This window comes from Podarcis gaigeae (genome assembly GCF_964106915.1).
Source record: "Podarcis gaigeae genome assembly, chromosome: 15".
Taxonomy (NCBI): Eukaryota; Metazoa; Chordata; class Lepidosauria; order Squamata; family Lacertidae; genus Podarcis; species Podarcis gaigeae.
Genome location: NC_139692.1, coordinates 29,422,197 through 29,437,511, shown reverse-complemented (window position 1 = coordinate 29,437,511; position 15,315 = coordinate 29,422,197). Strand labels below are relative to the sequence as shown.

The window sequence follows — 15,315 nt, the reverse complement described above, 5'->3', positions numbered from 1 at the left end:
ACAACAGCCCTGTGAGGTAGGTTAGGTCGAGAGGCAGTGACTGGCCCCCAAAGCCACCCAGTGAGCTTTGTGGCCAAGTGGGGATTTGAACCCTGGTCTCTCCCAGGTCTTAGACTGGTGCTCTAACCACTACACCACCACTGCCTCTCACTCTCTCTCCCTCACGGTACCAAACCAAATTGTGCATGGACACCTGAGATGAAACCTTCCATTAGGCACTCAGGATTGCTCTCTCTCCTCAAAAAGCCTCCTAGTTCCTTTGAAATGCTAAAAGCCCTCCTTCCTCAAGGAGGTGGACTGGGACGAGAGGCTTCTGCCTCCTGCTCCTCCTTTCTTTCCCCTGAGAGGGAAAAGCGTTCCCTGCTGTGGCGATTAGCTCAGGCTCCAGGCTCACCTCCGCCCTCGCCTGGGAATTCAAAACAGGCAAGAAGAAGAAGGGGAGGGCGGCGGCTTGTGGAGCTGCTCGCTGGATGACTCATCCCCCAAATGGATCTCTTTCTCTCCTTTCCCTGCAAAAAAAGCCACGCTGCTGCTATTAGATGGAACCCCTGATGGGCAGAACTAACCCTGCTGGGGGGGCCAAGCCCCGGTATCCCTGCCTTTGCAAGGGAGCCCATCATCATTTCCGGAAGGAGGCATTGCCATCGCTGGGGGGGGGGGGTGGAGAGAGAGAGAGAGAGAGAGAGAGAGAGAGAAGAACTGAAGGCAAAAGACACAGGCCCAACTGGCTGATTCCAGCCCTTTTTTCATAGACTCATAGAGTTGAGTTGGAAGGGACCCCCAAAGGTCATCCAGGCCAACCCCCAGCAATGCAGGAATCACAGCTAAAGAATCCACAACTGGTGGCCATTGAACTCTTACAAAACCTCCAAGGAAGAAGAGTCCACTACCTTCCAGAGAAGTCCGTTCTGCTGTTGAACAGCTCCTGCTGTCAGAGAGCTTTTCCTAACGTTTAGTCAGAATCTCATTTCTTTGCCATTTGAATCCACTGGTTTGGGTCCTCTCGTCTGGAGCAGCAGAAAACAGACTTTCTCCATCTCCTTCATGACAGTCCTTCAGATATTTGAAGAGGTCTGTTTCAAATGCAGAAGAGAGGTGGGATCATTCCAGAGCAGGGGTCAGCAAACTTTTTCAGCAGTAGGCCGGTCCACTGTCCCTCAGACCTTGTAGGGGGCCAGACTATATTTTTTTTTGGGGGGGGGAGAATGAATTCCTATGCCCCACAAATAACCCAGAGATACATTTTAAATAAAATCACACATTCTACCCATGTAAAAACACCAGGCAGGCCCCACAAATAACCCAGAGATGCATTTTAAATAAAAGGACACATTCTACTCATGTACAAAGACGCCAATTCCCGGACCGTCTAAATCCCAGCCACATTTAGAAAGCGATTGGGCCGGATTTGGCCCCCGGCCTTAGTTTGCCTACTCATGTTCCAGAGCCATGGAAAAGAGGCCCCCCACCCCAAATCCTGGCAGAGAGTATGAACAGAGCCCCCTCCCCCCAATACACACAGCAGTACTAAGAATAGATCCATCTGGTTTTGGAGCTGGGGTGGGAGCCCTGCGGATATTTGGAGCCCAAACCATCAAGGGCTTTGCAAACCATGACAAACAACTAGCCCAGAAACCCTAGAGGCAACCAGGGTAGAATTTTGAAGCTGGTAGCTGGACAATCCCACCGCCCTGGCCCTTCTTATTACCTGGCAGCCACGTGAATTTCCCCTTGATAGGCACTAGTAGGGTTGCCATATTTCAGAAAGTAAAATTCCTGGCATTCACGACATCCACAAAGTTGGAAAAGTTTAGGAAACCACAAAGTTTCCACAAAGTTCCACATCCACAAAGTTTAGGAAACCAGCCAAATTGTTGAGCTTTTTATGCGGACAAACCCAAACTTTTGAGCAAAATCTCCCCCAATAACGTACTGATGTTGAAGCTTTCGGAGCTGTTTCCGCATTGCCATACACCTGGGTTTCCCCTGACATTTTGCCAGTTTAGCAAAATTCCCCCCAACGTCATTTTTACATTTTTACATGTGAGGAATTGTCCTGATGTATGTCAAGCCTGGGCACTAGCTATATTGTAGGGGATTGGACGAGATGACCCTCGGGATCCCTTTCAACTCTACTATTCTATCATTCAATTATATCATGCTGCATCCAATTAATTAAAGGTCAGCCTCTATGCCAAATATCATTTTCTGGCTGTGGCCCACACCTGGATGCAATCAGGTCCTTGCAAGCCACATTAAAAGTAATTTTCTGGGCATTTGCCAACATGCGGAAAGTGCCCAACTGTGGAGATCCTGAGAGCTGAGCTGGGCAGGCATTTATTCAGGGGCTCTGCAATGCAGCTCTGCCCCCATGAAAAGGAGCCCAATGGTTCCAGCCAATGGCTAATCTAGTCGATATGATACGATATGATACAATACAATTGTCATTGTCTTTGTCAATGACAATCTTTATTGTCATTGTCCCATACAGAACAACAAAATTGAAAAAATCTACACCAGACATTCAAAAACCAACAAGCCTGATATCCCAACTATCCCAGCCTGGTTAGCCCCTAAAAACTCTGATACCCCATAATTGAATACAATATACTCTCATAGAGACTACCTTACACTGCGTTTAAAACCAAAATCGCATTTGGATAGAAACTGTTTCTCAGGCGGCTAGTCCTAGTCTTTATAACCCTGCACCTTCTTCCAGAAGGCAGAAGCTGAAAGAGATCATTTCCGGGGTGTGCACTATCCTGCACTATCTCTGCAGCTTTTCTGCGCTATTCTGCGCTATTCTCTCCGCAGTCTGCGCTATCCTGTGCTATCCTGCGCTATCCTGCGCTATTCTCTCCGCAGTCTTTACAACCCTGGACAGCATTCTGTCTTCACACAGCACCCTCTCCACACAGTGGCCAACTAGAAGCCCCAGTGGAAAACCGGAAAGCAGGATGCGAGCCTTCTCCCCCTCCTGTGGTTTCCAGCATTCAGAAGCACTGCTGTCTTGACTTTGCAGGCAGACCAGAGCCATCATGACTAGTAGCCATTACCAGCCAAATTTGGGTCTCCAGCTGTTTTTGGACTACAGTTCCTATGATTCCTCACCACTAGTCCTGCTAGCTAGGGATGGTGGTAATTGTAGTCCAAAGACCAGCCGTTTTGGGGACTCTAGTTTGGGAAACACTGCTCTATAAGAACAAAGGGGACTGCCATGACTGTAACATGGGATCTCCCTGCTGAGTACTGTGGGGAAATCCTTTGCCCAGTGAAGTTCTCAACAGATTACAGTCACTCGCTGACAGGGTCTATCCTGAGTCATAATGAGGCTTTTGAGCTCAGAGGTTAACAGTCGACATGATTTTCTCACTGCAGCAGCTGCAGGAGGAATGCCCAGAGCAGAGATGCCCCTCATACATCGCCTTCATAGACTTGACAAAGGCCTTTGACCTCAACAGCCAAAGATGACTCTTCAAACCATTCAACAAGATTGGATGTCCACCTGAGCTCCACAAGATGACCATGTCCTTACATACCCTTGCAGAGGGGTGGGCAGCCAGGTCCACTTGCTCTGAGCCTCTGAGGACTCAGCCGGCTGGGGAGCCCTGCTGGACTTACGCAAACTTTTTCAGCGGGGGGCTGGTCCACTGTCCCTCAGACCTTGTAGAGGACCAGACTATATTTTGGGGGGGAAAGAGGGGGGGAGAACGAATTCCTATGCCCCACAAATAACCCAGAGATGCATTTTAAATAAAAGCTCACATTCTACTCATGTAAAAACACACTGATTCCCAGATCCGGCGGGCTGGATTTAGAAGGCGATTGGGCCGGATCCAGCCCCAGGCCTTAGTTTGCCTACCCATGACTTATGCCATCATGCCAAGAACAAGACTCCCATCCTAGACCTCAGGCAAGGTCTGCACTGGCCTGCTTACAAGAGAACAAGCACTCTCTCTGGGCCATGCAAAATTTTAAAAACTCTCTGGTGATTTCTGAACTCTCATCTCAGGACCATCCAGACTTGGCAAGGATGCTATTCTGCATTACAACAGGGAGATGTGGGGGGGGGGGAGGACCCCACAAGCACATAATGGGCTTCTTAATTGCAGGATATATATTGCGGATGGGGGAGGGAGAGACTTCAGGGTCCTTAACACTGCTAAGGAAAGAATGATAGTTATCCTATCCTCTTTCAGTGCTTAATTTTTACCATTGACAAATACAGTGGTACCTTGGGTTACATACGCTTCAGGTTAAATACACTTGAGGTTACAGACTCCGCTAACCCAGAAATAGTACCTCGGGTTAAGAACTTTGCTTCAGGATGAGAACAGAAATCGTGCTCCGGCAGTGCGGCAGCAGCAGGAGGCCCCATTAGCTAAAGTGGTGCTTCAGGTTAAGAACTGTTTCAGGTTAAGAACAGACCTCCAGAACGAATTAAGTTCTTAACCCGAGGTACCACTGTAAGTCACAACTGACTCACATGTTCCCATTGGTATCAGTCAGAGTGTTGGACTAGGACCTGGGAGAGATCAGGGTTCAAATCCACCACTCTGCCATGAAGCTCGCTTGGTTACCTTGGGGAGACAGTTGCTGCCTCTCAGCCTAGCCCACCTCACAGGTTTGCTGTGGGGTTTAATTGAGATGGGGGGAAGAACCACGTACACCGCCTGGAGCTCCTTGGGGAGAAAAGTTGGAGCTCTCAAGGCAATAAATAAACACTAAGAGTGTGTGTGGAGTCTCCTCCCCTGTCTTGAACACGGGGAAGAGGCAAGCAGAAGTCGGGGAGGGTGAAGTTGTGATGGAGAGGCCTCATTCTGCTCAAACCTGTGGAGCTAAAAATAGACCTGGCAGCAACGGCGCATGCTGAGGAGGGGAGAGGGAAGCACCGGAGAGAATGTCAATGAGCCGAGGCTGACGCAAGGAGTGGCTGCGTTCTGGAGCACAGCGCCAACTTCCAGGGTGACATCAGGGGCTAATTCGGGTGCTGGTGATGCAGCTTCACTCCCAGTTCAGAGGGGGCAGGGAAGGAGGGGGAGAGGGAGGAGAGGGGAGGAAGAAAGGAAAGCAAAGCACCCCTTCTTTTGTCCCTGGCAGGGCCTACGACAGGAGGGGGAAAGCCACTGGAAAGGGGGCATCCTCTACAATTTAGTGTGGCGGCATCTACACTTTGGAACTCCCTGTCTATTGAAATCAAGCAGGCGCCTTCGCTGTTCTCTTTGGGGCACCTGCTCAACACATTCTCATTCAGACTAGTTTAGAAAGCTGGTATGAATTTTGATCCCTTTTATTCTTTAAACTTTTTGCATGCTTTAAGCCACTGTAATTTTCTCTCTCTTTGTTGTCTTATTTTGCCTTTTTGTACACTGCTTTGAGGTTTGTTTGTTTTTGCAATCAAACAGTGTATGAATTGAATGAAATAAATATGTTTTATGTGGTTCTGCACAAAATGTAGTATTTCACTTTCAACACATGCGCAGTTCGGATGAATGGGCTTCATGAACCAAGCATTTCCAGGTCTTTCTGGCTCTGTGTGGACATTTGCTCCTAACAAGTGCCCTGCTGGATAAGGCCATCTGGCCCAGCATACTGACCAACCAGCTAGCCCAAAGCAAAGCCCACAAGCAGGACTGAAGCAGAAGACCACCACTCTCCCTTCCTGTGTCTTCCAGCAACTGGTATTCAGAAGCATCCCTGCTTCAGATGATGGATGCAGTGCATACCCATCATGGCAAGTAGCCATTGATAGCCTCTCCTCCTCCAAGAATTTGTTTAACTCCCTTCTAAAGCCATCCATGACACGGGTGGCACTGTGGGTTAAACCACAGAGCCTAGGACTTGCCGATCAGAAGGTCAGCAGTTTGAATCCCCGCGACGGGCTGAGCTCCCGTTGCTCGGTCCCTGCTCCTGCCAACCTAGCAGTTCGAAAACATGTCAGCGTGCAAGTAGATAAATAGGTACCACTCCTGCAGGAAGGTAAACGGCGTTTCCATGGGCTGCTCTGGTTCACCAGAAGCGGCTTAGTCATACTAGCCACATGACCCGGAAGCTGTACGCCAGCTCCCTTGGCCAGTAAAGCGAGATGAGTGCCGCAACCCCAGAGTCGGCCACGACTAGACCTAAAGGTCAGGGGTCCCTTTACCTTTTCCTAAAGCCATCCAAGTTGGTGGCCATCACTGCCTCCTGTGGGAGGGAGTTCCACAGATTAAGTCTGCACTGCATGGACTTTATTTTGTCTGTCCTGAATCTCCCAATATTCAGCTTCATTAGATGTCCGAGCGTTCTGGTATTACAAAAGATTATGCCCTGCACAATTTCATGATTTTTTAAAAAATTATGCTGCTTCCCACTCATCTAACAATCTAGGAATCTAGAAAGACTGCCTCTGGGCCTGAAGGTTCTATAAGAGCATCAGAAGAGTCCTCCCTGGATTAGGCCAGTGGCCCTTCTCATCCAGCACCCTGTTCTCAAAGTTGCCAACCAGATGCCCCTTATGGGAAACCCACAAGCACAAGACCCACCCCCCTCCTAGCAACTGGTATTCAGAAGCATTGTTCCGCCTGTGGAGGCAGAAAAGCATTGCCATCATGGCTAGCAGCAGCCTTCTCGGCCTCCGTGAATGTGTCCAATCCTGTTTTAAAATCCTTCCAAGTTTCTGGAGAGGGTGCAAAGCCTGTTTAGCTATTGCAAGCGGCCCATCGACCTTCCCTTTGAAGGCGGCTGTCAAGGGAGACACAAAGGAGGCTGCTCAAACTCCTTCGGGATGGAGAAGGTCACAGACTCTCCAGAAGCCCCACGCCTCATTTTCTGCCTTGGGCAGACAAGGCGCCTCCTTCAGAGCTCGCTCCGCTGACGGACACAATGCCAGCCAGGAGATAGAGAGAGAGAGCTGAGCGCCACTGGCGTCTAGCCAGGCCGCCAGGCTTCCAAACACCCTGAACTAATGTTTATTTTCCCAGAGCTATTTTCTCCCTCCCGTGCAGGGAGGCGCCTGCGCACTGGGCTCCCTTTAAATATCAGCACTAGTGCAGGAGGCAAAATGCCCAGCAGACGGTGGCGGGAGGGGGCGCTCAGGAGCACCACCATTGCAGCGATGCAACTGGGGCAGCGAGATACAGAACGAAATTAAATGTTATTCGGGGGTGGGGTGAAAGCCACAAGGAGACAAGCCCCAGCACTGGCACTGGTGGGAATCTGAGCCCCCCAGATGATGCTAGACTCCCATCCCCCATGGATATTGACCCTGGGGCAGAGTTTTTCCCCCCTGAATATCAGTTACCAGAAACCATGCAAGGGGAATCACAGAACTGTAGAGCTGGAAGGGAACCCAGCGGCCATCTAGTCTGACCCTACGATGCAGGTATCAGAATCCCTGACAAATTGTCATCCAATATCCCAAAGAGCCCGTTCCACAGCTGAATGGCTCTTACTGTCAGAAAGTTCTTCTTAATGTTGATCCGGAATCTCCTTCCTTGTCAACTGAATCCATTGGTTCAAGTCCTCCCCTATGGAGCAAGAGAAAAGAAGCTGGCTCCATCTTCCCACATGACAGCCCTTGAGATATTGGAAGGTGGCTGTCATGTCACCTCTCTTGTCTTCTTCTCCCCAGGCTAAACACACCCAACACACCTTATTCCTCGTAATCTTTGTCAGCTAGCTTAGAAACTAGAAAACTTTTCTATCGTCAGCTCGGTTGACCTCGTCTGCACACGTTCCAGCTTGTCAACATCCTCCTTATATGGTGGTGCCCAGAACTGGATACAAGACTCCAGGTGTGGTCAGACCAAGGCAGAAGAGAGAGAGTTGCTCATACTCAAATCCTGTTTTGGGTCCCAGAGGCATCTAGTTGGCCACTGTGGAAACAGGATGCTAGATGGGCCATTGGCCTGATCCAGCAGGGTTCTTCTTAGGTTCTCATGATGGGAGTTGTAAATGTAATCTAGCAACCTCTGGCGGGCCAAAGGTAGAAAGCATCCCAAAACATAGGGAGACAGAAAGCACTAAATTTAGCTGCAAAACCCCAATTTGATGTGGCGATCAGGGCAAAGGATCCTCCATTTCTTAAAGAGTCTCTCCCTATCCCCGCTACCTCCACGACTGTTCAGAGGCATCGCTGTTCTCCCCCTCCAGCCTAGAACTGCTTTTTTACAAAACCCTGAAAGATTCAGGGATTCAGACTTGATTCTACCACCAAAGCAAGGAACAAATCCTGCAAATGCTGATAGGGTTCCACTTTTCCAACCTCCCCATTCTGCCTTTTCTAGCGGGGGAATATGTGCCCCTGCAACAACTCCCATCACCAGCAACTCCAGCATCACCATCCCTGAACACTGGCCATGCAAGCTACTGTGATGGGTTGGAGGGGGAGCCTGGCAACTATGCACACAATGAGCAGATCCACACCATACATTTAAAAAACATCAGGTGCACATTTAAAGCCCTTAGCAACATGGGACTTGTTTACCTGCAAAATCTCCTCACCCCATATACACCTACTTAACAATGTCAATCAGCAGAACTGAGCAGTGTTACAGCTGCCACATAATACCCATTCCACATTTGTAAGCAATTGGTCCTTTAGTATGGCAGCTCCTGCCCTTTGGAACTCCCTGCCTCTTGACAACAGGCAGGTGCCTTCACTGAACTCTTTTCAGCACCGGCTAAAAACAGTTCCGTCCAGATGTTTAGGAAGTTGTTGAGAGTCTCGATCTGTTTTTAGTCTACTGCTATTTTAACTTTTTGAAAGTTTTAAAGTATTTGTTAGTTTCTCTTAGTGATAAACTTATTTTATATATATATAAACTGCTTTGAGGGTTGTTGGGTTTTGTTTTTTTACAATCAAGCAGTGTATAAATTTTATGAAATAAATATAAATAAAAATCATGCCCCCCCCCCCCGCAAGAATCCTGGTAACTGTAGTTGCCCCTTCAAATGAGTTTTGATTCCCAGTAGCCTTAACAACCTACCATTCCCAGAATTCCTTGGGGGAGGTCATATGATTTAAATGTGTGTGGGGTGCACATTAAAGGTGGATTTGCCCTAATAGGCAGGCCAGCAGCCAGTTTGGGGCCTTTTCAAAGGGAGGCTGGGATTCACGACTGCATGGGATGTGCTTCCCAGCTGGGCCACAAGAGGTCCCCACATGCAGCAGCAGCACCAAGTCCCCAGGGCTTCCCTGTAGAGCTGAAGGCAATGCAATCAACCTGCCTCCTATTAAACCATCTTAAAAGTCTTTAAAATTAAATCAACCCGCAGCACACACTAGAGGCTTTGGCCCTGAGCCCAGCAGAGGGCGGAGGCGGGCAATCTCCCCACCCACCCAGTGAGTTCCAGTGGGAGGTAGGAGAGAGTAATTGCTCATCAGTCCACACCCTATGCCATCTCCAGTCAAAACAAGCCTTGCCATTTTATTTCCTAGAGGGCTTTTAAAAACCCAGAACAGCAGCGGGGCAGAAAGAGAGGGGGTCAGAACATGGCAAGGGGGTTTCCGTGGGGCTCCACTTCCTTGGGTGGGCAGAGGTGGTCCTCATTGCCTTTTAAGAACATAAGAAGGAGCCTCCCAGATGAGGCCCAGCATCCTGTACTCACAGAAGTCAACCAGCTGCCCCCAATGGGAAACCCTCCCCTCCAACAACCAGTATTCATAGGCATTGCTGCATCTGACTGTGGAGGGGGGAAGACAGCCACCATGGCTAGTTGACAGCCATCTCCATCCTCCATGGATTTGTCTACCCCAGGGCCGGCCCACCATGAGGCAAGATGAGGCAACTGCCTCAGGCGACAGCATCCACAGGAGTGGCAGGTCCAGCCTCCAATGAATGCATTGCCCGGCACTGCTTCCACAGTGCTAGTGGCTGGACACACCTTACCTTCTCAGCAGCCCCTCTGTGAACAGGAGGCCCTGTTAGTCTCCTCCCACCACCTATTTCTGAGAATCTTTCCCGCCACTCTGGTTCCTGGTGTGGATCTCCACCCTGCCTTCTTCCCTGGCCGTTTTAGAGGAGCATCGTTGTGTGGTGCCAAAATGCCTTGGGCCAGCCCTGGCCTAACCTTCTTTCAAAGCTATCCAAGTTGGTGGCCATCACACTGCCTCTAGTGGGAGGGAGTTCCACAGTTTAACTCTGCTCTGCGTGAGGAAAGGCTTTCTTCTTTCTTGTCCTGAACCTTCCAACGTCCAGCTTCATGGGATGCCCGCGATTTCTGGTGCGATGAGAGAGGGAGGAGCGTTTTTCTCTATCCACTAGAGAAAAGCTGGAGAATGCAGGAGGGGAAAGGGCTCTTGTGCTCAGGTGCTGCTTGCAGACTTCCCCTGATAGGCATCTGGGGGGGGGTGGGCACTGTGAGAACAGGATGCTGGGCCACCAGCCTAATCCAGCAAGCTCTTAAGATTTCGAGTGCATTTGTCTGTGATGGAGTTGGATACAGCAGGCTGGGCAGAAGGTGGTTTGTTTGTACATCATTGCAGGTCGGTTGCACTCAGGGGCAGAACTGCAGAGCTTCCTTTGGGCTGCAAGCACCCATCCTTACCTGCCTGTCTAAAGGGAAGTGGAATGCTGTCTTTGGAGACGGGGGCTGCTGCTCTTTTCCCCTTCCCTCCTCTTGCCTCTCTTCATCAGGTAGAAACTCATCTGTGTCGACCAATGAGAGGGAAATGACCCATTTATTCCAGTTAAGGGTTTGTGGCCAGTGGCTCAGCAGACTTCACCTAGGGACGACTGGTGCAGCTTAAGAACATAAGATGATCCTGCTGGTTCAGGCCAAAGGGGTGCTATCTAATTCAGCATCCTGTTCTCACAGTGGCCAACCAGATGCCCGTTATGGGGAAACCCGCAAACAGGACCTGAGCGCAAGCCCAATTCTCTCCTCCGGTGGTTTCCAGCAACTGGTGTTCAGGAGCATTGCTGCCTGTGGAGGCAGCGCATAGCCATCTAGCCATCAATAGCTTTCCAAGTCCAATCCTATTAGCAGTCAATTACTGGAGGAAGAATTCATTTCCATCCAAATTAACAGGAAACAGATTGAGTTGTCTCTCCCCCCCCCCCCGCCCAACACACACACACACACACACACACACACTTTCTCTCTGCTGTCGCCATCCCCAAGGCAGAAGCCAACCACCCTCCTTTGCCCAGGCAGATTCCGCCTTCCCGTTCCTCCTAGGAAAGTTTGGAGCACAAGCGGTATTTCCTGTTCTGCGAGGTCAAAGCAAAACCCTTGGAGCAAAAAATAAAATAAAAGCCACATTATGTAAAGAGGCTCTCCTTCCTGAAAGCCCACAACAAGGATCCAGGCAGAGACTGGCCAGAAATCCCGGAAAAGTCAAAATGTGGCATGCTTTTTTCTCCTTTGCACTTTCGCCCAGGAGCTGTTCTTCCTCCTTCGAAACAAGAATCAAGGAGGAGGAGACAGCTAGTTAAAAGAAAAAGAGAAAGAAAGAAAACATTTAATAAAATGAGGAAGATGTCCACCCCCACTTTTCTTGTTTTGCAAGGCAGACGAGCACAGACTAAGCTCTTGACCTCTAATGGCATGAACAAGAAATGCTTTTTAAAAATACAATAGAATTACAGTGTTGGAAGGTCCCTCAAAGGTCATCCAGCTCAACCCCTGGGCAGCACAGGAAATGCACCCACTACTATAGCATCCTGGAGCGGAGATGGCCAGCCAGCCTCTGATGATGAACCTATTAGGAGCACCCACTACCCTTTCAGATCCAGCATCAAACAACTTGAGTCCAAATTCCTTTCCTTGTGGTTGGAACCCCCTGCATCAGGACCAGCCCTCCTGAAGACATCTGCTGCAGCCACAACGGCCTGGCCCCATGATGCTCCCAGAATCGTCAGGTAGCCTGACACACTTGCACACTCATCCTACACCAGTTGGCTCAATCCCCATGAAAGCAACAGCTGGAGGAGGCGGGGGCATCCTCCCCTGCAGCAAAAAAAAAAAAAAAAAAAGGGGTGTGTGTGTGTGAAAAAGGCCATCTCTTTGCTACAAATGTGGTTCTTCAAAGGAATGACGCAGGGACATCCTATAACTGACAGCGAATGGTGATTGCACACTTAGGGTGCAAAATAATGAGATGGAAGACGGAGGAAGCCCTTAGCGTGAAACAGCAGCTGCTCAGAGATGAACCAGAGAGACAGAGTAAAGTTATGGGAAACAGACCTCCTTGCACCAACACAACTGACCCCTTTCTCATCCCACTGCCCCCTTGCTTCCCTAAACTCCTGCACACTGCCCTATAAGAAACATTACTCAGAAGTCTGAGAAAGATAGCAATGCAATAACATTTGAAAGAGTAACAATTAATTGCACATTCATTCAAAATCCAATTAAAACCATTTAGTTTAATCAACTCAGCAACTGCAAAGCGATACCAGCTTTTCAAGGCTGATAGGCATTGACACCTCCAGTGCCCTCCTGGCACCCTCCCAGGTAATCCCATTCTCCCCCTTCCAGGGGGTGGGATGTAACCACACACTTTGGGAACCACAGCCTTTGCATTGTGCTCCAGGGCCACAGCTCAGCCTTGTCCATGGGGGCTCCTTCCATAGCAGGATGCCTGCATGGCTGAACTGCCCATCCAGTATCTCCTGTGACAGAGGTGGGGGGGGGTGGAGAATAGCAGCAGGAGACAGAGCGGAAAGGGTCCCCAGATCCCCCCCTAAGCAGAAACGCCTGCAAACCCAGCTTCTTATTTTGGGATGCTCAGCTGGGAAACAACGCTACCTTTTACGACCCTGGCCCCCTTGATCTCTGGAAGGGCGACTGGTGGATGTGAGCTCAGCAAACCAAAGAGGAGGAAGGATCTTTAGCAGGAGGAATCTCTCCCCACTCGCCCTCTGCTTTTTCGAAAGGAGGGTCCACCAGGGGTTTGGAAAGTGACCCCAGCCCCAGACGTGAGCCAGTTTCATAGTCTGAATTTGTGGAGAGACAGAGACCTGTTGGAAAGCCGTGGGGTGCGGGCGAGGGGGGTTCTCAGTGGGGACTCTGCCTGCTGAGGGATTTGCCTCCTCCGTGCTCAGCTGTTACAAAGATAGCCTGACTTCCCCCTCCGCTTTCGTCCGGAGGAGGCCAAACCCAGCAGGGGCGCGACGGCTAGAACTTCTCCAGCGCTCAGAGAAGCACGTAGCCATTATGCATCTACAAACCACCCCCATCCCCAATTAGGCTTTGCATCAGGCGGGTGGAACTGAGGAGACCTGCCAGCGCAGGCTTCCTTCCTTCCTTCCACACTCGCTGGAACATTTCCTCTGCTCAGGCTACAGAGCAGCAGCAGAATGGACGGGACGCAACAGAGGAAGACATCTCTCCAGAGCTTTGGGGAGATACTGGCCCAAGGCAGACTCAGAACAGACCTGGCAAGCTGTGGCCCAGCGTGGCAAGTAGCCCTCTCGGCCCAGGCAGGCAGACCGACCACACCGTGCTGGCCTGGGTAGGCGCCTTATCCTCGCCGCTGCCGCCAAAAGCAGCCCCCACCCCACGCAGCCCCACCGTGGACAGTGGCCTCCTGGCTCCAAACCTTGCACAAAGCACCCACAACAGTGTCAGGAAGTCCCCTTGCAATTGCCAGAACCACAGGTCTTCCGCCACACACCCGCCAGCTTGCTCCCTGTCTGCTTAGTCAAGCTTCGTTCATTCCAGGAGCAGGGAGAGAGGGGATCGGCCCCACAAGGGCATTTTGCAACCCATGTGGGGGGGGGGGGAGAGCAGAAAAGACGTCGGAAGTATTTATACACCGCTAAGCAGCACAGTAATTCCACAGCAGCATTCAAGGAAGGATAAAACTATATCAGGTAAAAGCTGTCCTGAACAGATATGAGGCCAAGGAGTCAGCGCCTTTTGTAAATATAACATCTGTAAGAACATGGGGAAACGTTTAGAAATCTGCCTAACTTCACGGAGCAGGGAGTTCCGCGGGGCAAGCACCGCTGTCACCAAGCAGAAACTCGAAGTTGGCCCCAAAGCGAGAACGCAGCGGGAAAAGCGTCTCCTTTGGCCCTCCAAATGAAGATCGGGGGATTGGTAGAGTAAAAAAACGCCTTTACTGCTGTGGGGAAGAGGGACTCCCGCAAAGGCTGGAAAAGGAGTAAAGGCTGCTGGCCAGAGCCCGGCGTCGTGCCGGGGCTGCTGCTGCTAGTCTAGCCTTCTTTCCCGGAGATTCGCCGTGGGTGCTCCAGAAGACTCCCACCAGGGGTGCCAACTTGCATAAAATAATTGATCACATGACGGGGTGCACCCACACTATTTGAATGGCAATGCCCATCAACTTGGGGGGAGGGCCGACCCCCCTCAAATATTTTAGGGTGGGGAGCGAAGGGACCTCGGCCCCTGGGAGTTGGCTCCTATGACTCCCACCACCACGAGAGCTCGGCGAGGGGTAGAGACAACGTGGGGCTGAAGGAACCTGGGGGCGGAGAAGCGATGAGGGGCGGAGATGGTGGCCCGAGAGCGCTTGATGCAGCCAGGATGGTGGGGTATTTTACGAGGGGAGAGAGAGATGCAGCAGCAGCAGCAGCAGCAACCACCATTTCTGTCAATGGCTAAAGGAGGGAGGAGTCCAAGCTCACTGCGATTCCAGAGAAGGCCCTCTGCACATGTTTGGCGTCCTCGCTCCATCAGGGCGCTTTCCCCCTCCCCTGTTCAAGGGCGCCGCCTGCTTTGCCAGCGGGACCCGCTTGCGGGTGCGGGGGGCTCCAGCTATGCAGAAGGTCAAGTCGGGCGCCTACCCCGTCTCGCCGCGCTCTGCACGTGCTCAGGAGCCGCTCCACCATAGCAGGCTCCCCCTCCCTCCGTTTTGGGCCATGCGGTGGCGGCTCACCTGGGCGCGGCTGCGGCGGGTCTGTCGCCATCGCCTCCGGCCTCCCTCCGCTCTCCAGCGCTGGAGCTGCGTCGCGCTCCTCGCCCGGGCTGGAGAAGGAGAAGGAGAGGCGCCGCCGCCGCCGCCGCCGCGCTCCCCCCCCCCTCCGTATTTAAAGGCGCCGCAGCCAATTGGCAGCGTGTGGCGGGGGGGGGGTCAACTGTCTTCGAGGACACACACATACCCCGCCCCTGCTGTGCCTGGAGCTGGGGTAGAAACTTGGGGGTGGGTGAGGTTCCACTAATCCCCCATTCCCGGCTCTCAGTCCTGCGTCTAAAAAGCGCAAGGGGGTGGGAGCTCCTGCCGTTTCTCATAGAATTGTAGAGTTCGAAGGGACCCCCAAGGCTCATCTAGTCCAACCCCTTCCATGCAGGAATCGCAGCTCAAGAATCCCTGACAGGTGGAACTCGGTGCGAGGAATCAGCAGTGCAGGCCTCCCGCAAACATGT

The 15,315-nt window shown here is 51.4% G+C and overlaps 1 protein-coding gene across 1 annotated transcript in view; it reads right to left on the bottom strand.

Annotated features, from left to right (window-relative positions):
• PITPNM3 (PITPNM family member 3) overlaps positions 1-14,902 on the bottom strand; it is a 69,224-nt gene extending 54,322 nt beyond the window's left edge. Inside the window, 3 exon segments of the mRNA XM_083714416.1 lie at positions 10,531-10,562; positions 10,564-10,631; positions 14,828-14,902. Of these exon segments, the coding sequence (XP_083570542.1) occupies positions 10,531-10,562; positions 10,564-10,631 (100 nt within the window). The 5' untranslated portion in view covers positions 14,828-14,902.
• Positions 14,903-15,315: the final 413 nt, after the last annotated feature.